This window comes from Ptychodera flava, chromosome 18, assembly GCF_041260155.1.
Source record: "Ptychodera flava strain L36383 chromosome 18, AS_Pfla_20210202, whole genome shotgun sequence".
Taxonomy (NCBI): Eukaryota; Metazoa; Hemichordata; class Enteropneusta; family Ptychoderidae; genus Ptychodera; species Ptychodera flava.
In genome coordinates this window covers 12,199,748-12,226,993 of record NC_091945.1, presented here as the reverse complement: position 1 = coordinate 12,226,993, position 27,246 = coordinate 12,199,748, and the positions used below count along the sequence as shown (strand labels likewise).

The window sequence follows — 27,246 nt, the reverse complement described above, 5'->3', positions numbered from 1 at the left end:
TCTTTGCACCCCATCCATCTACTGTCTTGTTCAGCATCAGGTCAAAATAGACGGGAGTTTCGGCCATATTGCCGGTAATGTCAAACCCATCCTTTTCCATCTTCTTTCTCATGAACTCATGGAAACTTGCAATGAGGGATTGCAAGTTTGCGGGGAGCTTCTGTGCCATCATCTCTTTCTCTACTGCCTATGGTGCCATGGATGTATTGCATCACATAGTTAGAGCATGCCAATTCATGAAACGATGACACCAACCTCTCTTGAGGCTTTGAAGTTGGGCATCGTTGATCGGATGAGTTGGATGGCATGGGCACAGATAGTGTCTATTGAGATAGGTAACTGTAGGCCATGCTGCCTCAGTATACCCATGCCAGGATATCATCATCGACTTCTTTTGTGTAGCCTTTACGCCACCTATCACCGAAGTGCCCACCACCAGAGGTAAAGTTTGTACTTTTTCAAAGTTGAAGGCATGATACTGTACATCTTTACAATTGCGTTGTAACCGAAAACTTTGACCAAGTATGGCAGTATCACTTGCCACTGCTTCGGTGTATACGACTTGTACGGACCCTTCTTGGATGGCGTTGTCACCAGTGACATAGACGGCTCAGGCGTATCTTGGTTGACGTGCCCGGTAGCAGGTGAAACTTCGTCAATGGTGCCAGTTTTCAGTCAAGGTTTCTTAGGAGGAAGGCCAACAGGTCGCTTCTTTGGCTTCGTTCGCAGCCATGCTTTGAGGAGCAATTGGCTGATTGTAGGAATTTCTGCCATTGCTTTGGTAAAACAAGTGCCAATGCGCTGCATGTTGGAACTGAAGTCTAGAAATGTTCTTCGTAAAGACCATTGAACCAATGTCCTGGACAGTGCAAATTTCATGGGTATTTATCATGAAAATTGCATTTTACAATGGCGTGCTAACAAAGTGATAATGACATGACTAATAAAACTTTTTAAACAATGATTTGAACATTCAAAAACAAAATGAAAAAGATCGACGGTCATTTCGACACTGTTGATAGGAGGCAGCCATATTGGCATATTCAAGATCACGTTTCAAATCTCTAGAGATCTCAGAGCTAAATCTTTTTCCACTGGGGGCGCTGTTGCCTTGTAGTGCTGACTCCATATGAGGTAAACAATATCCAGCATGCATGTTTGCTGAATTTTCCTGGGTTCACTGTTACTGTTCTATCAAATTCAAAAACCCAAACTCCAAGTAAAACTGCAGCTGAAAGTGACAGTGGAACATCAAACTGTGTCAAAGATTTGTCAAAAGACTCAGTAAGTGGCAAAAGTGGAAGACACTTTAAGAATGATATCAGAAGAAGACAATGATGCCCCTGCATGGTTATCGGATGATGAATGAATCAAATGATTAACAACAATGAACAGTGTCACTCAATGTAATTAATTTTCCCAGTAATATCACAGGCGACCCAATAGGTTCTGAGTTTTTCACACTGTTTTCTCTATCATTTTCTCTTCTTTCTTCATGCTCTGAATGATCGGAATAAATAAATAAATGGTTTATATAACCTAACCTAGCCTCTGTGACTCTTTATTTATTTTACACTCCATTACAAGGACGTATATCTCTCATACACACATGCTGTAATTAATTAGTCAACACAACTAATTATGCTAATCCGTGGACTTATCAGGGATTTTACGGGTTGGTCAACATCGCGAAAGATAGGAATGGTTACTAACCCCTTTTTCATTAACATCACTATCTTTCCGATGTTGACCAACCTCTGATAAGTCCACGGATTAGCATAATTAGTTGTGTTGACTAATTAATTACAGCATGTGTGTATGAGAGATATACGTCCTTGTAATGGAGTGTAAAATAAATAAAGAGTCACAGAGGCTAGGTTAGGTTATATAAACCATTTATTTTATTTATTCCGATCATTCAGAGCATGAAGAAAGAAGAGAAAATGATAGAGAAAACAGTGTGAAAAACTCAGAACCTATTGAGTCGCCTGTGGTAATATCAGCTATCATAGAACACTGAAATTGAGAGTGTCCAATATGGTTGCAAAATGATCAAAAGAGGTGTTATATAAAACATCTTTTATTTAATTTCTTTGGGTTGTTTGTACCGGGTGAGTTTCAAGGGAGGGGGGTCATCGGAACTGGGCGTGTACAACTTTCTTGTTTACAAACAATGTATTTCATGCATGATATCTAGATGTGTCACATCAACTCAGCTGCAACATCTAAATTTTACGATATTCATTGTAAACAAACATGTTTTAACTTTCGTCAGTCGCCAACGTACCTAAGATACCGTGTTTACATCAGTCATAGGGGTCACTAGCTGCCTTTGAGCAGAGTTCCGATGATCCCCTCCCTTTAATTTGGTCCATTTTCTAAAAAGAAACAGAACCAATTTTTGTGAACAGGCACTTTTTATTTTAGCTTGTCCAGTGGACAGGTGGCTGAAAAAGTATTTTGAGCCCTGACTATTAAAATACACAGAAGTAACTCTTTCTAAAAACAAGAAAACACAAGCCCGTTCTTTAAGGTAGAACGCACCTCGGGGACAGACATTCGGACTCTCAAACTTTTACAATTCTCTTCTGATATACCACATGTGGAGGTTCATTTTAAAGCTCTTGGTGAAAGATAACTTTCAGCGGCTTAGTTTTTCGAAATTCGAAAATGTTTATTTTTCTCCATAGAGTTAACACAGGGATGGCGGCCATTTTGAATTTCCAATATCGGTAAATCTTGGGTAATTTGTTCCTCTAGTGCCAAAATTTGCATGGTGACCCCCTGTTTTTATTCTTGATTTTGACACAGAATGATTGAAAGATTCCTTGAGGAAAGTTAGAGCAAAAGTTTAAGTCTTTCACTTTCGAGGTGCATACTACCTTAAGTGCGAAAGTGAATCTACCACCCGAGACAAAATTACTGGACTCTTATTCATGAGTGTGCCAAAGTCCATTTACTGTGTTTGATCAACCCAACTGTCAAAAACAGGAAACATATGCAAAACTCTACAGACTTTATACAGATTCCCTTTTAATCTACAGTAAGCGAAAGGAATTCAATGTTGCAATAAACTTCAGGAAATTTGTATTTAATTAAATATATTATATGATGTTTGCAGATACTTCAAATGACATAAAAAAGACTGGGATACGAAATAATAGAAAAATTTTCAATCCAGACATCTTCATGGCATATTTTTCAAATCAAACACTCCACAAGCAATAGTTTAAAACATTTTGATTGGTCGGGACTGGTGCTAAGAGCTGTTGCAATTGCATACTCACATGATAATGTGTAAATCATGTACACTCGATTGATTATGACATGGTAATGAGATATTCAATGAATGTATCATTTGATTAAATTCAAGTGGTTTGTCCTTCTATTTCTGCATTCATACTGTTGATTCTCTCACTTGTCCTCCTCTCCTGATACCTACCTCATCACTGCGGCATCCTGTCTCTCTTCATTTGTACCAGATTGGTGTGTGCACTTTATGAAATACATACAGTACCGAACTAAATAACTCAGTTCTGCATTGCACATTATGATCCGACATATCCTAAAAGCTAAGAAGTGGGAAAGCCTATTGTATTTTCATACCTCCACTGCACGATGTACTAGGACATAAATACCTGTATTTTGTGAATAACCTTATAGTGTTTGCCATGTATTTCTAATAGTATATAGTTTTTAGGGTGTGTCTATTTTTTTCTTTACCTAGATCTATGATGCTGGTGACTTTTCACTGCTGTGTTCGGTATTCTGTGAGAAGGGACAAAAATGGGCTGGTGGTGATTTCATTGCAGCTGACAGAGTTGTCGTGTGGACCAAAGAAGGCAAAGGGTATCTCTATCAGTTACCTTCAAAGTAAGTATATCCCTGAACAAACTGTTCTCTCCGTTTACACTAAAAGAGGTTCAGTGTTACTGAGGGAATAAACAGGGATCCATCAAAATATGATAAAGAGCTGGGTGATCAATCATCTACACAAATTATTCCTGGAGAAGTAAAATGACTATTCCATTCTGGTAACTCCTGCTGCTCTGTACTTTCAGTATATTCATCCAGATTGAGATTTGGCCATGATATTTTGATAATTGTGTTCAAATAGTCTATGTATGACACAACGGTTCTTTTAATTTACCTGTACGTGCACCATGAAACCTATTCTTGTGATGCCCAATCTGATCATACACGTAAGGACACACTTTTCAGCCAAATATTTGAAGTTGAATGCAACTGTACCTTCCTATCCAGGACGTGGACTTCCTTTATTCTAAAGTGTGTATTGGTGTCAGTGCATATAAACTGTATATCTTACTACATGGTAACAGATACCCTACCTTACTGCACTAAAAACACTGCTCAGCTTTTCTTTGTGATCATCTACATGTTTTAGAAACAATTGGCAATAATCAGTTTGTGTTGATTTTTGCCCAGTTGCATTCCAGACAATTTAGATTTCAGATCAGGAATCGGCAAAAAACCTGGCAACAATGTACCACCATTCCTCTACTGTGTTCTAGAAGTCAGTGATAACAAAAACCGGTATGTTTTCCCTTTTAAAAATATACATGTATGTTTCTGACTGGCTTGCTAATTAGAGTACTCATTATACTTGAAACATTATTTTTCAATTGTAAACGGAAATAATGGATTATTTTGATAAACACAGAAAATGAATTTATGTGAGTGATGTACAGTAAATTGTAGCATGACAATTTGGTTTTCTTGGTATGTATGGTTTGTTTAAAGAATACATACATTTGTTTGGTCTAAACAAAGTTGCTGACATTCAAATTTGGTAAAAGATAAACAGACAAATATTGAACGATCATTGTCAAACAGAAATTCAGAGCCTGAGACCGAGCATTGTTGATGCAAAGAACACATAGTGTTGATACTCAGGTATGATATTGAAAGCCACGCAGATGACAAAAATTGACAACACTGATTTCGAAACGTGCCGGCCAAGTGCTCGGAAATGGCAGTTCTAAGAACAACTTATGATTCACTTTACACTACTCTTGCAGTTATCTCCATGTGTTTAATCATTTAATTAGTTCTAATGCTGATTTTTCCTGCAATCAAAATGTGCTCTGTCTCTGTATTGAGCTTCTAGGCTTGTTGAGGGGCCAGTTTTAGCACTGGTAAAACACTCTTTGTACCACAGCCAGCTTGAGCTCTCGTCCAATCAGAACGATGCATTAGCATGACTGACACGCTGATAGAATACAATTTCATTTTACAGCCATTGTCATGTTCACCAGCTATGTCCTTTTTCTATGGTCGTCGTGGTCCCTATCTGAAACTGCTCCTCCGAGGAGATTCCAATGGCAGAGTCACTGTGTGGAAGATGCCGGAGATATCGGAAAAGGAATTGGGATTTCTGAAACAAGAACAATTTGATACCTATCCAGGTAGAGTATTTGCCACATGGGCTATCTTTCAAATTCTGTAGATTTGTGACGGAAATATTTTTAGGAGTTTTATCAAAGTTCTCACAGAAATTGTGTTTAAACTTCAGACCATACCTGTACCTCAGAGTATATTGAGAACAGGTATTTTACCAGGAATATTGGCAATGGTTTGCTAAAACTTTTCCTACAGTTTTATTTGTAAAAAATTGAATTCCCCATTTAAACATATAACGCTATTCATACAAGCATTCGTGACTTGAATCTTGTTGAAAGTGTATGGTAAATGTAATCGTGCCCCGTGAGGTAATTTGAACTTTTTGTTTGGGATGTGATATTTTCATCTTTTAGAAAGTTAAATGAATACATGTGAAACATTTTCTGAATGTACAGCTATAAACGTTTAATCAACATTTATAACACCTCTTACAACAGCAACCATGGCCCTTGTGTGTCTGTGTAGTTTCAGACATTCGCTACGTTGGCCCACATAGTGCAAATATGAATCTGATACTAACAGTCACCCACGTCACCTGTTAACCATAGACTGATCTCTTCTTGAAATCCAGTGATGCCTCCTACAGTATCCAGTAGTTTGAAAGATCTCTGGAACTCACTGGACCCAAAACCGCCTGGTATTATTGACCAACTGGTGAGTACAGCGTGCAAACAACTCTACAACATTGTCTCATGATACTCTACATTAAGCCTTTAATGACATTATGTCTCACTTGGCAAAGAATTGAAGACCTTGATGACAGAATTTTTGTAATGTTATGACATGTAATTTCTTTCAAAAGTATGATAGTTATTGCACGACTACAAGATTCAAAAAGTTGCACCTTCAGTCTTCTTCAAGAGAGGGAGGGCAATGAAGAGCGCCCTCAACTGATGGAATCCGGTTCATCATCTTTGATCCCACAATCTGTTTTCCAAATAACTGCTCTCGTAGAAAATAGCATTCTACCATAAATGTCAATACAGTTGTACTGTATTGGATGAAACCCTTTGTAATCCCAGATGTGAAACTTTTCAGCCCAAAAGTACTATGCAGTTGGTCTGTTAAAGCCAGACTTAGCCAGCACAGTATTAAAACATTTCCCAATACAGATTTTTAAAAATATGGTGTTGAAAATACAACATCAGCATGATGTAGCAAATAAACCTATTCGGAAAAAGTGTACAGAGTTCATAAGTCAAACTAAAGTAACTGACTCAGTATACATGTATACCTGGTATTCTCAACTTCAACTACTCAGTTTAAGTTACCATCAATGACTTCTATTTGTGATTTTACAGAGTTTGAAATCACCAAAGAATCCTGATGATCTGCTAGCAGTGACTTCAAGTATCTACCTGCCATCCCAAGGAAGACTAGTTTGTGGCAGGGACGATGGCAGTATTGTCATTGTACCGGCAACTCAGACAGCAATCGTCCAGTTCTTGCAGGGTCAACATACAGCCAGGAGAGGTAATGATAAATAGTTCTTACTTTAGTGCTGTATTTAATGCTTGCAGCGTGACATGACAACATTTTTTATGCCATATTTATAAATGACTACTCTTGGAGTTTGCAAACCTAGTAACAATGAACCATTACTGATGATGAACATTGATAAATTGCACATCATGTACTCCACACAACCATTGAAATGAACTTTCAGATCACGCCTATGTATGTGTGTAATTATAGGCTTGTCATTTTCACTTTGGAATGGAAAACAGGAATTTAATGGGGATATGTTGAGAGTCAGGTGGGTTGGAGTGGTTTATTTGGGGTTGTTTTATGGAAGATAGATAAAAAAGGGACTTGGGCATTGTGAAATGTACTGCCACAAGTCTGAAAACTCACAATTGTTTTGAGGTTGGGATGGGTTGGAGCCATTGACATTTGGGAGGGTCATTTTATGGATCTTTGCCATGGCAGTTAAAGTCTCTGTTTCATCAGTTTGCTAACCATTCAAGTCTATTTGTCTGTCTGTGCTTCCAACTTTACTTTTTTCTTAGATGTGCAATGACCAATTCTGTCATCTTGATCACATATCCAATTTGATTTGTTTTGTTTTGTTTTGTAATATGAGCTCTGGCCTAACCAAAAACAGTTTTCAAGTCCTGTCTCACTCACATACCCATGAATATTAGTAACTAGTATATCTGTATGTAGATACGATTTTGTTAAGGAGTCCCATATTTTGAATTTCAGGATGGCCACCTCATCGCATATTACGTGGACACCGCGGCAAAGTAACGTGTCTTCTGTATCCCCATCAAATTCATGAAAGATACGATCCACAGTATTTAGTATCAGGTGGTGTAGATTTCTGCAATCGTCTGTGGGACATCTACAGTGGTACGCTGCTCTTCACATTTTCTGTACACGGCGGAGAAGTCTCCCGGATGTTAGTACCACCGGAAAATTGCAATGTAAGTCAGTGATCAATACTTTTGTCATTGCAGTCTCTGATTGCGAGAAAAGGAAAGGAAAATTTAGTGATGTGAAAACGGCAATACTGGTTGCCCTTGCAGGGCTCGAAATTAGCAGTAGTCCCACGTCCACGGACTACCAACTTTTCTCTGGGACTACCAAAATCCATGAAATGGTAGCCCACACGGACTACCAAAGCCAAGGACATGAAATTACTTAGTGGGCGACATGATGTTGATCGCTGTGAGATGAGCGACGCTCATACAGTCAACCCAGCTGGACACAGAAAGGCCAAACTATGACTTCATTGTGCAAATTGAAAGGCGACAGTGCAGTCGAATTTGTTGCGACAAACTTTCAATAAAACAGAGTTAATTCTAGGACGCGCCATTGCGCAATTTGCGCAAAAAATCTCGAATGGCCCTCATTTCTACCTTTGATGCGCCACCAAGGGCGTTAGTTGTTGTTAGTGGTTCCTGCAACAAATAAGGATTTTTATCGAAAAGGCTTTACTGTAAATAGTGCCAATCAGTGGAATAATGTCGATTTAAATATAAGATCTAGTAACTCATTAAGCAGTTTTAAAACTGCCTACCTGAAAGCTTATTGAGTATAATTTTTTTGTTTGTAAGTTTTAGTTTTCTTGTTAAATTTGTTTTTGTTATCCAGTGTGATTGTGCATTTTTTTTCCTCCTGTGTGCAGGTGGTGACTCCTGGCCACTTTTTTTCTGTGCATTGTATTGTTCTAGCTTTGTTTGTCATGTTTCATGTTGTTCTGCTTTGTATCAGTTGGTATGTTCATTTGAGGGCCCTGGGGAAGATAAGCATCTTTACTGAAGCTTACCAGGCTACCCTCGTTAAACAAGGTTTAATAAAATAAATAAAACAACATTTTATGAATGGGTCGGTCGATCACGCAGAGTTCACTTAGTTCATACATTTACGTAGCTCCCCGAAGGTCATTACCTCAGTCATAGTGTGCCATGTTAAACGATTCAGTTACCCTTGGACCTTTGCCCACTACGGCATATATGGTGGTGCATAGGAAGCTAGGTAAAAAGGACTGATGTAGGGGCAATGGTGTATTTGAGCCGTGCGCATGTGGTACGATCGATGAATGTAAACAACGCTCCGGCCGCGGCCGCCGCGTTATCGTGAAATGCTAGTCGCCGCTCAGATTTTTAACGCCAGTACTATAGTTGATGAACCCAGGATGATCGGGCAGTCCCTTAAATTGAAGCGTTTGCAACGTCTATCGTCCATACCAGCGAAACGTTGAAAACTGCAAGGAAAGCATTCATGCTTGGCCGGCCATATGATCGTTTTGAAGAGCAACACAGTTTAGGTCGGACATATCTCGTTATCCAGAGTAGCCAGATCAGACCAATGATCGTAAATTTGCTAATACATACAAGTTATGTTTAAAAGTTGATGTATCGATCACTTTATGTAGGTCATACGGGTTACACTCTCGTGTTGTATCAGTGTGATAATTGTCGACCAGTGCAAATCGGGGGCCACTCAGAGAAATCCTACCGTCGCGCTAAGCTTTGATCATGATCGTTTCCAGTCAAAATAACAGTCCGTAGTAATTTGTGCAGTTGTTAAAGTCCGACATCAATATTTCATCACGTAAGTTACGTAAACAATTGAATCAAACCAAACGGTTAGTTTGCTGCTGCCATTGTTGGGCCTGTTGCGTATATGGAGCACAACTTTGCTGTAGGCTTCGTTGTTACAGGTGGCCCAATCTCTAGTATTCTCCTTTTCTTGACTTGATAGACTATGGTATTTTCAGCAGAAAATTCAAGGGTTTTACATGTGTGATCATGACGGCCCCAATTTTATAAAATGGCCCCCTTGGGACAGGAGTAGGGGCCCAAAGTGGCCCCTTGTTTTTACGTCCTAGAATGAACACTGATAAAATATCATTATCTGAACTGATGTACTTGAATGACAGGCTCGGGAAATGATGGCCCATGAAAATCATTTTCATAGTTATTTAATCACAAAATTATTCAAACTGCAAAGAAAAAGCTGTCTGGCCATCCACAAATTACGCTTTCCGAAGTGTACGAGATCATCCCATGATAATGTACTATGGTGGAGAAATATAGCCAAAATTGCCATGAAAGTATTAGGAACATGACTGTACCAAGTTGTCATCCTGAAATTCATAGCCAATCTTACTTTAGCCATGTTATGTTTACACGTGCTAAGTGAATATTCGTTGTCATGGCGAACATCAAAATTTGCATATAAGCTCTGCGTATGTGTGAATTGGTCGTCAAACTTTGAGGCGTCACCGTTATCCACTACACATACCGTTCTCCTAAGGCTATGATCTGCAGGTATTGATGTCAAATGACTAGAAAATTCACTTCCTGGATAGAATCATGCAAAATAAATCTTTCATTGTCTAAATATAAAAAAAAACCTTTACAAAAATAAAATCTTCATTCATGCATGGGCTACCAGACATTGTCTTTGGGCTACCAACTTCAGAAAATGGTAGCCCTATGGGACATACCAGGGAAAAAAGTTAATTTCGAGCCCTGCTTTGAAACCAGTGTAATAATGACTGATGATGGAGAAAATTATATGTTGTTTTCATATGTCACTGTTGCGAAAAATTTCAGAAATTTCAGAAATTGAATCAAAGAGAAATTTTGTGCATTTGGTGAAAAATAGTAAACAGTAAGTGATGATTTATTACCCAGATTACACTGGCAGTGAATATTTTTGAATTACTGGTTGAACCCCCCCCCCCCCCCCCCCCCCCCCCCCCCTGAAAAGAACTCGCTTGCAAAAATTACACATATTAAATGGTCTCTTGGTATAACTTAAGAAGAAAATGAGCCAGTCCACACTGGGCATCAGTAATTTTATTAATGAAAAGTAAGGTATGGAAATCCAGGAATTGTTTTCAGTGATAATTTTTGTCTTCCTGTTACAGACACGAGTTCAAGGCTGTATTTGCAGTGTTGCCAGTGACCACTCAGTAGCATTGCTGAGTCTGCGAGATCGTAAATGCATGATGCTGGCAGGGCGGCACCTGTTCCCTGTCCGTGTAATCAAGTGGAGACCAGCCGATGACTTTCTGCTCATTGGATGCACAGATGATACCGTCTACGTCTGGCAGATGGAAACAGGTTGGTACATGACGGTCATACTCCTGTCACATGACAAGGCAGACTCTTTGCCAACCTGATCACAAATCACAGGGTTTAATTATATGATAACTGTAAATGCAAACTAAATCCTGCAAAGATAAATTTACGAAGTCAACAATACAGCTCGTTGTATACAAATTGTACTGCATTTCATGAGTGTTTTGTAATGAGTCAAACAGTCCTTATCATTTCGCCGAACTTTACAACCTTGTTACACTATCATGTTTCAAGTAATCATATAATGAGAACTTAATCTTGCATATATTACTATGTGTAGGTAAAATTAGCATGTGACATTTACATTGAGTATGTCAGCACGTTTTCATGATTACTTCAATGAGGCATATCATTTATAATGGCTGAGTAATGGATGCGTTCACACAGAATGCGTTCTTTGAAGTTGTGTACTTGGGGTTATAAGTGGATGACTCCTTGTTCTTAAAAGTTATCCATTCTGATATCACTTGTGATGGCTGCATACTAATATCTGATTAAACTAGTCTTGCTTTTACAATGTAAATGTGTAGTTAGGATAAATGAGAATGGTCAATTTGCCATATGACATAAGTTCAAGATGGAATTTGATGGAGCACTCAGACTGAAATTTTATCATTTTAGGTGGTAAGCCCCTCGAAAGCAAAGACTTACACCTTTGCTCAAACTTTCCTCAATGAAACTTTAACCATTCTCGTACAAAACCAAGAATAAAGATCAGGGCCACCATACAAAATTCAGTCCTAGCAATACAAATTACCAAACATTTACCAATATTTTGAATTCAAAATGGCCACCATACCGGTGTTAACTCTATGGAGTAAAAATGTTTGTTTTTCTTAAAATTAAGGAAGTGAAAATTTCCCTTACTCCAAGACCCTTAAAACGAGCCCCCACAAGTGGTAGATAAGAGCAGTATTGAAAAAAAATTGAGTCTGAATGTCTGTCCCCGGGGAGCATTCTACCCTAAGAATTTACATTGAAAGTTTACTCAGTGGAATTTTAGCAATCAAGTAGCAAGATTTTTAGAGTACAGAACTTGTAACAAACTTGTTTTGTGTCTGTCTTTTTTAACAGTTATATTTTTCAAAGTACACCTAAGCATAAAAATAATTTTAGATCAGTGTGTAAGTAATCACTGAATCTCATGCAATGCAAAAAAAGGTACAAATAGAAAAATCTTTGAAAAATGCAAGAAATGATAGTATTAACGGCAGAAGTTGATTTGATGTGTAATTTACATTTGTCATTTTCAGGTCATTTGGATAGAATAGTCTATGGAAGTACAGCACTGGAAATCATGAATGCATGTGATGAGACTGTGAAAGCAGATGAAGCAATGCTCAGTCCTGCTCAGAGTATTGCACAGGCATTACGAAGACGTAGCCTGACTCCCCTGAAGAATGCAGCCCAAAGATCAATCATAGCCGCAGCCAATCAGGCTCTAGGAGCTAACACCACCAGTGGTGATGGTCAAAAAACAGCTTCCAACTCACTAATGATTCAGCCAATCAGAGCCAACGTAAAGGACTATGACTCCCACGTGCTGTTCTTTGATACAGAGGCTCTGATTGTACAGCTTCTGACCGATGACAACTTGATTCCCGGGATTATTACGCCGGAGAGCACTGCAAACTTGACAGACTCTCAGAAAACCGCTGAGAAGCAGAAATCTTCTCCAAAGTTGGCAGAGAAAGTCGCCGGCTTCATCAAGAAGGAGATTCAAAAACAAATGGGAGATGACAGCGACAGTGATTCCGACGTAGAATCGCAGGAACCAAAACGCAAATCAGCACTTGCAGTGAAAGAAGACCCCGAATACCACAACAGGAAATCCAAAAATCTAACCCTGCTGGAAAGTAACTTGACATTGGATATCTCACAGTTGTTCATGTCATGTCTGCATGCCTGGGGCCTTGACCCCAGCCTTGACCAAATCTGCCTCACCAAGCTAGGTCTGTTGAAACCACACAGTGCCGTGTGCTTCGGTCTCTTCTCGCGGGGCGGTCACATGTCACTCATGATGCCTGGCTGGCACAAATTCCCCAAAGACGCCCAAACCCAAGCTGCACCAACCGAACAGGCGTCGTCAACAGCGCTCTCGGCCAAAGAAGCCCTCGAGCAAAAGAAGTCAGCTAAGGAGTCTTTGGAGCAGAAGATCTCAGCAAAGCCAGGGATTATGGAGAAGACAAACCGAGCATCCCACCTAAGTCACTGGGAATTATCCAGAGCAGTGACAACACAGCATCTTTTGTCTGTCATCTCAGTGGCCAACACTCTAATGAGTATGAACAACGCCAGTTTTGTGATCCACTCATCAATTTCCAAGACTAAGAAAAGGTTTGGATTTTTAGACATATTTCCATAAGGCTCACCCACATTTACTTTTAAAAAGAGACTTTATCTCAGAAAACAATTGGTATGAAAAGGTAGAATTTAAAGCGAAATATTATATCTAGTGACAAATGTTTGTAAAACGTGTTCAATATTCATCCTTTTTGGGTCACTCTCACTGAAAAGACATGGAAACTGAAAGTGAAGTTTCTTTGCACCAGTCTCATATTAGTTCATATAATTCAAAAATGTTGTAAATCAAGGACTGGCTTGTATCATGTGTATCTCAAAGTGGCTTGGAGAGCACACCATAACGTGAAATTTCAGTGAATTCAATGTAGTTTTTCTTGTCGTACAATTTTTAACTCCCTTGAAGGTTCTAACATGTCTCTCAAAAATCCTCTCCTTCAGCAAAATGATTGATAATCAAAATTCTTCATGCATATTTAACAGTGATATGTTGAATTCTTTGGACAGATGTGAAATGACTGTTGACATGTGTTTCCTTGTAGTCGTAAGAGGACATACAGTCACGGCATCGCCATCACAGCGGATAGTGATTCTGATATATCAACTGAGGGAGACAACTTGGCCGATCTGACACCACAGCAAGCACAAATCAAACAAGGTAAGGGGAGGGAGAGAGGGAGAGACAGACAGAGACAAAGAGAGAACAGTGAGACGTTACTTCACATAATTTTTGCTCATGAGACTAGTCTTACATTAATCATTGCAGTCGTTTCAATATGCATTCTTTGATCAGTTTTCCCTTCAGCTTGTGTGAGCGACAAACAGACATCTATGACAAGAATTCCCGGCATACCAGGGAGATCAAATCTGTACTTTTACAGTTAAATGTAGGAAGGTTAAAACCGAGAAGCAGAAAACAGCATCATAGACAAACTATCCTCTCAGGTAGTAAAAAACTGAGGTGACTACATGATAGAGTGTATCCTTTTCAAGAAAGGATTACAGAAACCAGGAGACTTTAAGAATAGGAAGCATGAAATATTTGTTTCAGGTAGTTCCAAATTGCGACTTAGGAATTGGAGAAAGATGATATACTATCATTACATACACACAAAGCATGAATGTAACACTGCTGGTTAGTGGTAGATGTAACATACAATATACACACTGTCATTCACCACTTGTGCCACTGTCATTCACCACCAAGGCAGGTTAAGCAGAGGCAAAATCTACTACATTTCTGAATGTAAAGCATGTTCTTTGTAGATATAAAACTTTAGCCTGAAGTTGATTCCATTATATGACTTGACAGGTTGGAGTCTATTGGCAGCATTACACTGCGTGCTGCTGCCAGACCTGCTGGGTAGTACCTACTACAAACCACCACAGCTTGAAATGCTGGCAAGGAGATGGCAAGACAGATGTCTGGAGGTAAGATTGGCAAACCATCAAACCTAAAGTGATACCAGTAGTTGACCCTATTGGCTCTGTTACAAACATTTCTAAAGTCAACTGGGCAGTTGAAGCAAAATTTTAAGGTGAAAAGTTAAAAATATGGAGAATATATTTGACATGTACATGTATGTAAGAATTCGAAGGAGTATCTAGACATGCAGATATAAGCACATTATCTGAAATCTTTGTGTATTTCATTTACTCATGTTAAGTGTACATAGGAATCCCAGTTTTGAACTTCATATGACAAACTAACAAACTAGATAAAATGATAAGTTACGGTATTTGTAAATTGCATTTGAAATGGGCTTCTCAAAGTGTTTCTTATTGTCAAGCTAATTACGCATTTCATCATGACAGGTGAGGGAGGCAGCACAGGCTCTTTTATTGGCCGAGTTAAGGAGAATAGGATCTGAAGGCAGGCAGGAAGTGCTCAATAGCTGGGCCCCCTATCTTCCCAATTATGTTGACCCCCAGATGAGCCTGATGTCACACGTCCAGTCCACGGAGGGTGAGAAACTCACCAGGGGTGCTGAAAGTCAGCCTGAGGCAAGTGGTGGGGAGGAGACGACCGACGCTGAGAATGAAGAGGAGATACTGTCAGGTATTGAGTCAGCAATTGTTTCTGTATGATAAATACAACAGGTGTTTTTTAGTATTGATGGGTTGGACCTGGAGGAACACATGTGTTAAAGGAAACAGATTTTAGAAAGATGGGTGGGAAAGTTGAAAAGTTGATGATGTGGTTAATTGCATGTTTCATTGATTCTGACACTTTGTATTTACATTTTGCATTTTCAACGTGTGAGATTACTGTACGTTTCTATGTATCAGTTCAAAATATACGATTAAATGAGAGTTATTTTGACGACAACACTTTTAAAAGATGTGTAAATTTGAAAATAAAATGTGAGGACAAAGTGAAGGGTCTCTCATTCATGTAACTGATAACACCCCATTTTCCATCAACATTTTTCCAACTTTACCACATATAACAGAAGGGTGGCACCAATATTTTGGTGAAGGACGGGTTAGATTTGATGTTACAACGGGAACAGGGTGGTTGCATTTTTTGTTCAGTGTTGGAGACCACTCTACAGCATGCTTTTTGACTGTACGTAGGACGCGCTTAGGACTTTGCATTCATTACTGTCAAAATCTGAAGTTGACATCAAAAGATTCACCAAAAAGATCAGAGAACAAAATAGTACGTATCGGTGAAACGTAGAGTGGTCTTCAGAAAATGACACCAGAATGCCGTGAAGTTTGCAAAGCAAGTGAATTTCTCGTCCTAGTACTCAAAACCTTCATTCTTTTCCAAATCAATGGTAAGTTGAATTTTGTAATGCTCTTCTCACCAAAGGCATTATCCAAAAGATAGTCAACATCAAAAATGGTTCCTTTGAGACAGGCTGAAGTAGACTAAATTCCATACTATATTCTGGAGTTAAACTTCATTTGTAGCTGTGCTTTTACAAATACAACCGACAAGAAATTCACTGTGCTTGGCAGCTTCTAAGAAATTTTGGGTGACTTCTTTCAAAAGTGATATGGTTTTGAGATTTTCTGAAGTTCAGTAATGTCAGTCAATTTCTCAATAATTCATTTCTCTATTAAACTAACACTGTAGTCATGGTGATAACCTTTAACCTGATTTTCAGCAACTTCCAACTTCATTATTTAATAAGGAGGTGTGTACTGGCCAGTTGACCACTGCAAACTGCCACACCAATGTCACTCACTTTGCCCGGCATTTCAACATAAGTTGCTGTTAGTCAGGTTATTGACCTAGGGTGAGGTCACCATAGATTTTAACCTTTGAAGTTCTTGTTTAACTGTTTTATTCCCTGTATCGATAAGAACATAAGCTAGAAATAAGAGCTTTAGGATTTAGCCTTTTCTGAGTTGCTTTGAGTAGATGTGTAGATTGTACAGAAGCGTGGCATTTTCAACTGTAGGCAATTAGAGCTAGCTAGCAGCTGTCTCACCTTCTAAAATTGCAGCAATTTCGAACTTCAAGTCCTCAGAGCGAGATACTGGCTTTGTTACCCATCCAACTAGCTATCCCTATCTATCCTTTCCTACGATATGCTTTCAATAGTTTAGACAACTTCTATTCATTTATACCATGCTTCTTTAAATGGTTTTAATTGATAATTTTAAAAGTCATTGAAATCTGAGTAGTGTAAAATATAACCATGTGAAATGTGCACCATCAAAATCTTATCTTTGACCAATCATATTAATTGTTATTCAGTCATGTGGCCATTTTGTTTTAGTGGTGTTGCATCATGGGATAATGGGTAACCAATGCGAATGGGACCTGGAGGTTTTATTCAAGTTATGTTTAAACTGATATTGGTGCCGAAGAAAAAAACACTGAACCCTGCATGCATCACTAAGCAAAAATCGACAACAAGAACGTTCAAATAAATTGTTTGCGTTTTGAGATCCAAGCATGCTCCATTTGACAACAAATTCATATTCTAATATGCAAATTAAGACCTTCATTGGAAAGCAACTTGCATGTGACCGGGGATATCATACATATTCAGATTCTTAATGTTACTTTCATTTTTGGAAATGCCTGCCAATGTCAGACTAACCACTGTGGAATGCGAGTTGCGTCTTCACATTTTAGAGTTTTTCAAATTTGAAATGATTAATTTTGGAATGTGATAATTTTTGATTTTATGATGGATGTTTTGTTCTTTGTTTTATGACAGGCCTTTATGCAGGCCAAATAATTGGAGACATTCTACCAACTACAGGTGAAGGAGTCATTTTATTTCTTTCCTTTTTCTGTTCTCTCTCATAAAAATGTTGGCGTGTTTCAAATTCTTTCTTTCATTCTCGGAGCAAACTACAAAGTCATCACGGGCTCTGAAAGGTTTAGTCTTGCTTGTCAAGCACGTGCGATACACAGAGACAGATACAAGCACACACTGGGGTACATTTTAGTTTCCTATGTTACAGAATGGATACAAAGTTTGGCGAAACAAATTGTACTGAGAAGTACCCTACCTCTTGTTCCTTAATAGCAAAGCTGCATAAATTATAATGCATCAAATTTGAATGAAACAATATTTATAATTTTGTTTTTTGAGCTTGCGCTGTATCAGTTAAGATAATATCCTACCCAACAGGGTCAAAATCCATGAAGCAAAGTTAAAGACTGAGAATAAGGAAGTTTGAAGATTGATCTAACGTGATACATATCAATTTTCTTCAGTTCTGTATGTGAGAAACCAGCAAAATTATAATTATGACATTACCGCTGACAAACCTGATTGAATGGGATACTATCAGAAAACATACATTTGACATGACTAAACCTTTCAGAGTATATTTTCACATCTCTACAAACTTTTATCTTCAAACCTCTCAGCAGGGTTTCATAGAATGGCTTTTTTACCACGCTAACATTTCTGTCTCTTGTCCTCTCTTTTTCCATTGGCTCTGCCGTCCATGCATCGCTGCTTTTTTTAATTTTGTTGATTTTTCTCACCACTAACACAGTGCTTTAGTCACCGGAAAGGAACTTTGCTGTGACGTGTGATAAGCTGTTGCATCATTTAAAATAACGTGTTTTCTGCTGTAGTTGCTTAGTGTACATGTAGCTTCCAGTAGGATCATTTTCAGTCATTACATGAAGTAGGGTAAACTTCATTTTAAGTTTTTTGCTACTTAAAGCTTTGCTTTGATGTTATTTGCAGTTAGAAATCTAATAGAGCATAAAGCAACCATGGTAAAATATTATAAATAAACTGTAATTTCACCGTAGACATGAACGGACGGTATTAAGTAGTTCACAACTTCCACTGTTACCAACTCTTTGAAAAAAAATATAAAGTATTCCTCAGTATGTGAGTGTTTTGGGGAAAGTCTCTTTTGTTTGATCTTGTATCACCCAACTTTGGTTCAACTATGTTAAATACTTTCAACGAAAGGTTGCGGTGATTTCAAAGAGAACTGGATGTGACAGACCTGATACTAACAAATGTGTTGATGTACCTGTCAGATTATTATTATGAAGCTTGTAATGTAAATTGTGAATTCCTCTGGGATACATTGCCACTTTGTAACACATTTTAAATATATTATTTTGATTCCAATGGCCAGTGTGTAACCTTCAATGATGCATGATTTGGTGAGACTTACAAAGAACAAAATACATCTTTGGAGGAGTTTGCGATTCACTGACCTAATGTAAATGCATTTTAAGTCATGAAGCTCTTCAACTCTGCCGTTTGGCCATAATTGGTGGGTCAAATATTGACCATTGGCATCAAAACAAGATGTTTGAAAAACTGTTATAAAACAGCAATGTCACAATAAGACTAACATTGGAAGCCGTATAATTGACTGTGTTAACATGAATGAACTGTCTGACTCAAGATTAATGGAGCGCACACTGTCGGACAACTTGTAGGGACTGTATACACATCTTCTGTGAGCACAAGACAGATTGTATTATAACACACCTCATCCGCAGTCTGTATTCTAATTCGCCAACTGATAGTCACGTGGGATGCATTCTTTTTGTGCTGATCCACTGTAAACGACGTCATCAGGCATCATTTGTTGGAACTGTTGCCTGCCAGGCATCAGTTCTGAAAAATGATTCCTGCTGACGTCAAAAACTACATTGATGCATGCGCGGACCAGAATGTAAACAAAGACGTCGTCTGCCGTCGATTGAAACGATAGTCAAGAAATTTCTAGGTTTATCCTACTTTCCGAAGAAGAACTGAATGCTCTGGTTTCCAACAAGGACTCGAAACAGACGAAAACTATAATCAAAGGTGCATTGAACGTTTTGCAGAAGTATTGCGACCCTGTTGGGAAAAACTTTTTCTTACTAAACCACTCAAACATATTACATGCGACAAGTTTTGTGTATGGTACGCTCTTATGCATGACTGTGGATGAGGTGTGTTATAAAACACATATTGACTGGCCATGAGAACAACAGCATACATCTTTAACCCCTCTGGCCTGGGAGTCACCCCAAAAACGGACTGTTTTTTGGGGGTGACTCACAGTCCCTTGGGGTACAGACGTATGCTGTTGCCCACATGACCAGTCAATATGTGTATACTCAACATGTATCATACATTCCCAGCACAGTACCAGTATGTGCATTTCCTGTCCTTTGGGAAGTACATTTGCCTCATCTGCAGACAAACAGCACACATGATTCAGTTCAGATGGAGAGGAAACACATTACTCAGTATACACAGCATACGTGCTGTTGATGCTTACAGACTGCACAAATTCCCTAAATATACTGGTGCATGGATACTACAACATTCCCATCACATATAAACAGTACATGAGTTCCCAGTGAACACCAGTCAAAGTCAGTCTCAAAAGTCAGTGTTGAGCTCTTAAGGCAGTGTGCGCCTGGAAAGTGAAAGACTTAAACCATTGCTCAAACATTCTGCAAGGAATCTTTCAACCATTCTTTTACCAAATCAAGAATAAAAGTCAGGGGTGACCATGCAAAGTTTGGTACTGAGAAACAAATTACCTGACATTTACCAATATTTGAAATTCAAAATGGCTGCTATCCCTGTGTTAACTCTATGGAAAAAAAATAAAATTTTCGGTTTTTGAAAATCTGAGATGATTAAAGTTTGCTTACCCTAAGAGCTTTAAAATGAGCCCCAACAATTGATAGATCAGAAAAGAATAGCAAAAGTTTTGAGAGTCCGAATATCTTTTCCTGAGGCGCATTCTACCTTAATTTTGAAGTGGCTTGAATGAGAAAGTATACAATGCTTATTTCCACACTATTTGTATACACTATGGCACATTGTCACGCATACGCCTCATGTGAGCGTCAATGTATTTACAATTATGTGTGAGTGAAGTATTTTTGAATCGGTTATTTGAATTTCATAATCTCTATGGTCTATGTACACGATATCAAGTCAATGGCATATTTACACACATATTATCATGTATACAGCATACATACAACATGTTTAAGTGGTCTGATTTTTTTGGCATATTATGTTTACAGGTTATTATGTACATGAAGTTGGTTCACATATTTCTGTAATGCAAAGTGTATGTTTTGGTTTTTTGTGAAAACCATATCCTGTATGTGTTTGCTCAATTATATGTACACACTCAGAAAATACAAATGAATTTGTCATGCATACATCATGTAAAATATATGTGCAGTTTATATAAAATGTATAAGTACAGATTACAAACTTTCACTTTGGATTTTTTTCGCACATTAATTATCTAGTAAGCGTATTCACATATCACTTTCACAGCTACTGTGATTTTGTTTGCAAAGTATAGTATTATAAGTTGACAGTTTTTAACCAGTCACTGCGTTATCCGTACTGGTAGTAGATTTCAGCATCATCAGTCTTCATTAACTGGACTGTAATTGCACCATCTGCAGGCGGTTCTCCGGCAAGGAAGGTGTCAACTTCGTTCGAATCCCGACGCAAACAAGCCACAGCCATCGTAATGTTGGGAGTGGTTGGTGCCGAGTTCGGTGCTGAGATGACACCCAGTAAAGGGCATGGCAGTAAACGCAATGTACAGGAAGCTGGATTTGGACTCAAAGATTACTCACTGGCTCGCCATACAGGTGTGATATGAAATATTGACTTCAAAAATGCACTGTTCAGTGTGTGTACGGTATGTTAAGTTTTAGCCAGACACCAACCAACATTGACAAGTATTCACAAATTTTTGTCAGCTAATGTCCCGCCGAAAAATTTATCATACATGCGTAGAATTACATATTCTTTAAATGTCTACCCTTACATTTAAAAATTTATTATTGCTGTCAAAAAAATTATGTTTTTATATGCAGTCTTTGCTAAAAGAAACGATAGGGTACATGTATGTGAATGCAAAATTTGTGTAGAGAGCATATTTTCAAGCAGTTCAAAGAAGTCTGTAGTGATAGCCTTGCTGAAAGCACTGACAAATAAAATACTCTTGTATTCATTTCTGTCCTATCACAGCCAAAGCCCTGACATTTTTACTTCTCCAACCACCATCGGTAAAGTTACCAGCGCACACACCCATTCGCAGAGCTGCAATCGATTTGATTGGCCGAGGTTTCACAGTGTGGGAGCCGTACATGGACGTATCGGCTATGTTACTGGGAATGCTGGAACTGTGCTGCGATAGTGAGAAACATGCCACAGCGTATGTATTTCAGTGCTGGTCATTTTGTATATGTTGTTCAGAAGTGTTTGAAACACATCTCTGAGTTAATTAACATGCACGTCAAGAATATGAACGACAACAAAAGCATTAGGCCTTTATGCATGCAGCAAAGTATTGACACATCATTGAAAATGTAAGATATTATATGTTCAGATGTTAGCTCAACTAAGTCATCTTGAAAGACGTCATTAAGTTTTGAATATAGCAAGAAATGAAACACATGTGCTCGACAATGGATGGTTTCATTTTTGAAGTGAAATCTAACATAGATTAACTGATGACTCAGTGTGAGATGTACAGGTCTTTTTTGATCAAAACTGACTTTTTATCAATTAAGTATTTACAAACATGAAATCCACCCTTCTGGAAATTTGGAGCGCCAAATGTGCATGGAAACCCATATCACAATATTGATTTAACCTGTTCACCCCTATTCCCTGTGAACAGGTCCACACTCGCCATTGATAACAATAGGTTTGGGCCAAACCATGGTGGTGAAAGGGTTAAAGATTACTACCAGTGCAAGTCAAATGTTGCAAAGGGTTTCAGCCCATTTACCACATACGGTAATATCAAACTGGAATATTTTGAATCCCATCCCACTTGCACTGGGTCATCAAAATTATCGGGCTGATGTGCCGCATCTCAGAAGCTGTTATCCAATTGGGTGGCTGAATCTTACCGTTGTAATTGAATAATAAAATAGACTCCCTAGGTTGGTGTGCAAAATGACAATTGACCAGTGAGATGCAACCTCCAGAGCACTCTGTATATCAGTAGAAATTATCAGTCTGATTGTTTCCTATTCAGGATCAAAAGTGGTTTACCATTATCGCCAGCGGCAGATTCCTGCAGAACTGCTCACCATGCATTGTCTCTGATAGCAACAGCCAGGCCCTCTGTCTTCATTACAACAATGGCTAGGGAGGTTGCCAGGCACCAAGCACTAGCTGCCAATACACAGTATCCAGCATCCATATTGAATTCAAGCCCACTGGTCAAAGCCAAACCGGAGATACTCAGAATTATTGAACTGCTGATTGACAAGATGCAGAATGAAGTTGCTGAACTCCTAGTGGAGGTATGACTCTTTTACAGTGGTTTGTGTTGAACTGTGGACAGTACAGGAACTGTACATACAGTCTAAATTGACGAGTTAGCAACAGTGTCAGGTGTAGCTATCATCTAGCAGTAATGTCAGTGATCATAATGAAATCACCTCTGCGAAAGTTTAAACATTGTCTGGAAGGGGACCAAATGTAGTCAAAACAACACCACCAGATCTGCACAAACCAACTTTGCAAATTATGCGTTCTGGACAATTAGCAGTATCTGTGTGGATGTGTAGTCTTGTTTTGTCTACATATGCATGTGAACAGTTGCCAAACGCAGTGCATAATATGATACTGTGTATATGTTTTATATCATACCAGTTTATCGATTGCAATCTGATTGATCAAGACATAGACATCACCATGCTGTATTCATGATATAGCATGGTGGGAGCATTTGCAAGCTCCAATCTAGAGAAAAAGTCCTTGTTTGAAGTTTCAATATACTGTTATAATATAATAGCAATAAACTACCTCAGCAATGCTGTATGCAGTTACATGTATTTAGTTTACGCAGCTTGATGATCAAACCTCTGTTGGTATGTCGTCACCAGGTGATGGACATTGTAGTACACTGTCTGGATCCAGCACAGTTGAAGGCCAGAGGTTTATCGGAGGTGTTCCCAGCCATCACGCGATTCAGTATGGTCAGTTACTGTGCAAATAGCAGACGGGTGGCTGTCGGTGCCAGAAGTGGAGCCCTGGCCATGTATGATCAACGCACTGCTAAATGCCAGGTAAGGCCTGTACTTTCTCAGCCAATCAAAAAAAGAAGAAATAGAAATGATCAAAAGAATGTGAATAATTATTGGACTCCCAATGATGTAAATATCATGTTCATGCTGTATGTTGACAATGTTGCCAATTCCAACCCCTTCAATGTAACTGTGAAGTCAGATAATCGCAATCATACCAATCCATAATCCAATAACACTAGGTCAAATTTGTAAGACAATAGTTTTAAACATAGACACAAAACAGCACAGAACAGACAGTAAATAGACGGTACACAAACAAAGTCAAATGTTATGAGTACTAGCCATGTGACAACAAGACTGCTTCATATGATGTGTGTATGCACCAAACACAAAAGCTTTGTGTGAAAATTCTGCAAAACTAGAGTATACCTATGTCAATCACTGACTACCGCAGTCTTGATCGCAAGTCTGTAGTGTGACATGCATGGTGTAGCGTACCCTGTCTATATGTATGTACCTATATGTGATGTCTAAATACTTAAAACCTAGATGTCTGTACAACTCTGAATTGTCAATTTCCACATTGAAACACAACATGTACAGAGATCATTCCTTATCCAGGTTTGACTTTTCCACCAACACCAAAATCAATCTTGGTAGCTAATAATGAAAAATACTTTCTCCAAATGTTGTTTGCTTTGCTCTGTATGTAAAGTGTTTACATATATAAATGATAACTTGGTGAGAGTGAAAAAACCTTTCATTGCACAGTGACTGAAATTATCCTTATCACATTCTGTACCAGACCAGTACTGGTTGAATGAAAGATTTGTCCAAAGAAAGTCTCAGCTATCACAAATCTCTTACAGTTACAATTTCAACGGCTATATTTGCCAAAATGTTGAATGATTAGCTTAAATCAACTGTTAACAAAATTCTCCATCAATGGCAGTTTTAACTCTAATAATTGAAGCTTGATAAGTCCTAGAAGTGACTGTGCTCAGTAAATTGAATATCATCAGTATTGTAGTTTAAGATGTAGGACACTGGACGTCATCAATTTTATTGTCTGAGATCTCCAACCATCTCAGCAATCACAACTAGCTTGATCCTTTACACTTTACACTGCCCTTACTGGTTGAAAAGTAGTGATCAATGACATACAGCTGAAAAGGGTAATTTTCTGTAGTATAGCTCCAAGTATATAAGCCCAAGTCAAGTCAGATGAGCTCTTAAAATTGTGAGTGTACAAGTAGTTTACGAGGCATTTTTCATCAACTTTGCCTTTTTGACTGATACTAAGAAGAGACTGTAAGCCAGTTGAAATTTCTACATGGTTTGATCATAAGGTAAATAGGAAACATTGAAGAAGTGCAGAATAGCAAATCCTGAAATTTTGACAATGAAACTAAAACTTTCTGTTATGCCCAACATGCATGTGCCCCGTACAGAGAGCATCAGCCCAAGTTTTGTCCAGCAAACATCACAGGCCCGCCTCTCTCACATCCGGAATAGGGTTTACCCATTACTTTGCCAGACATGTAAGTTTGTTAACTCTCTCCTCAGTGCTAGAGTCAGTGACTGTGTACCCAGTAGTTTCAATGACCAGTGTGTACATGTGTTTTCTCTAGCTAGTACAGTGTACAACCTCTACTGTTCATGCATGATTGGGTAGTAAGGCTCACACCGCCCTCGCACCTGTACATGTGGCAATGTTGGTCTAGAAGGTATTTCATCGATCAATTGTGCATGGAGCACAAGTGTCACGCAAATGCCGCAACGTATGCAAGCTTGTGTTAAGTTTACAAATTTACTGTTAGGTTTGTAATCCGTGAAAGGTCTGAGAACTCATAGAAATTTACAAAATAATGAAATGTGATGTGAAGAAAATGTGAAATTGATCCAACCTGTGGAAACTTTTGTGACAGATTCTCCCCTGGCTTTTATATATTTGGATTGTTAGCATCTTACAGTTCTCTACTTGTAAATAGCATTTGTTGACTCTATTTGAAACTTGTAGAAAAATTATCTTTTCAAACTTTTTACTGCAGACTTTAGGGAGAGAATGATGTAGCTATTTTGAATTATAGACATTAATAGATTTCGAGAACATGAATATCAAGTCCAAACAATTTGCAAGACAACCCATGATTTGGTCTTGAAACAAAAGAAAAATCTATGAATATCCTAGAGTAAAGTATGAGAAAAATATGCAACCTTTCTTGCAGTGTGGTTTAACCTGTTCATCCCCCATTCTTTGTAAACAGGTCCACAATCAGCATTGCTAGCAATGGTTTTGGGCCAAACCATGGTGGTGAATAGGTTAAGCTCACTCACAGATACAAAATAATTTGAAAACTTCTAGATCATACACCTGTGATCCTGTGCCTGTTTGCTGGTGGTATGCAGTGTATTGGTGTAACTAGGGGATAGTTTATAGTTTGTTCCAACCTGTTTTAGTTACAGAATTTGAAAAGATTGTCTTTCTTTGTTAATGGTGGTGTTGTGGTTATTGTAATGGAAAAGGTGCATTATTTTGTAATATCTCAGTCAGACAGTAACACACTTCATTCAGTGTTAGGATGGTTACCCCCTGGATAGTTATCACCCAGACACTTACCACCATCAGTCCATGCTATTGTGAGGGTATAGGGTCAGGGTAAGTGTCTAGCAGGTAAAAATCCAGGGGGTGAGTGTCCTAGAACCTGAACTCAACCTAAGTGATCATTCCTTCTACCGACCCCTTTGTATTTTGAGTCATTCCTTGTGAAGTCAAACTTGATAATTCTCATGGATTATTTTACATTCATTTTTGTGCCCATACTAACAAAATTATCAGAGTTATTTTTTTTTAATTTTCTCCAAAATTTACTACAGCGTAAACAGCAGTTGCACAGTTGTGTAATTTTAACCTCTTGAGTGCTCTTCTCACCAAAATTTTAGTTCATATTTTACCAATTTTTATGAATTTTTCTGTTATTTTCTTAATAATTTTGGACCAAATTGATATAACTTTTCATTGGCATTAGTTTTTGATCAAAATTTTGGCAAAAATCTGAAAAAATTGTCTGCACGATAATCTACAGAAACAACAAAATTGACTTTGGCACTCAAAGGGTTAGTACCTGAAAATTTGTATGTATGTGTCATGCTCAAGTCAGCATTTGAATGATTTAGGATTCCGTTACCCATTTAAATTACGTACCTAATTTGTGAGCATACACATCAAAGCAGTGTGCAATTTCCAAAATTGGCAGAAGAGATTTTTTAACCAGAATATAGAACACAAAATAGCGGAGATCGTTTGTCGAAACATCAAAAGTCATTTACAGTACAATTTGAATGATATAAATTCATGTTTGTGTGTTCTGAGATATTAGTACTTCTAAAAATTATTATTTTCATAATTTATCATATGAAAAAATGTTAATTTCCGCATACAGCTAAATGAAAGCC

General features: G+C 38.3%; 1 protein-coding gene across 1 annotated transcript in view; it reads left to right on the top strand.

Moving 5' to 3' along the window:
* Positions 1-27,246, top strand: part of LOC139116871 (WD repeat-containing protein 7-like) — a 38,697-nt gene that overhangs the window by 6,570 nt on the left and 4,881 nt on the right. The window contains exons 8-23 of the mRNA XM_070679603.1: positions 3,728-3,873; positions 4,447-4,558; positions 5,258-5,426; positions 5,993-6,075; positions 6,723-6,894; positions 7,627-7,847; positions 10,805-11,000; positions 12,272-13,355; positions 13,862-13,977; positions 14,632-14,750; positions 15,135-15,378; positions 17,501-17,545; positions 21,199-21,390; positions 21,773-21,959; positions 22,791-23,061; positions 23,647-23,829. Coding sequence (XP_070535704.1) covers positions 3,728-3,873; positions 4,447-4,558; positions 5,258-5,426; positions 5,993-6,075; positions 6,723-6,894; positions 7,627-7,847; positions 10,805-11,000; positions 12,272-13,355; positions 13,862-13,977; positions 14,632-14,750; positions 15,135-15,378; positions 17,501-17,545; positions 21,199-21,390; positions 21,773-21,959; positions 22,791-23,061; positions 23,647-23,829 — 3,540 coding nt within the window. The remainder of the gene's footprint in view (positions 1-3,727; positions 3,874-4,446; positions 4,559-5,257; positions 5,427-5,992; positions 6,076-6,722; positions 6,895-7,626; positions 7,848-10,804; positions 11,001-12,271; positions 13,356-13,861; positions 13,978-14,631; positions 14,751-15,134; positions 15,379-17,500; positions 17,546-21,198; positions 21,391-21,772; positions 21,960-22,790; positions 23,062-23,646; positions 23,830-27,246) is intronic.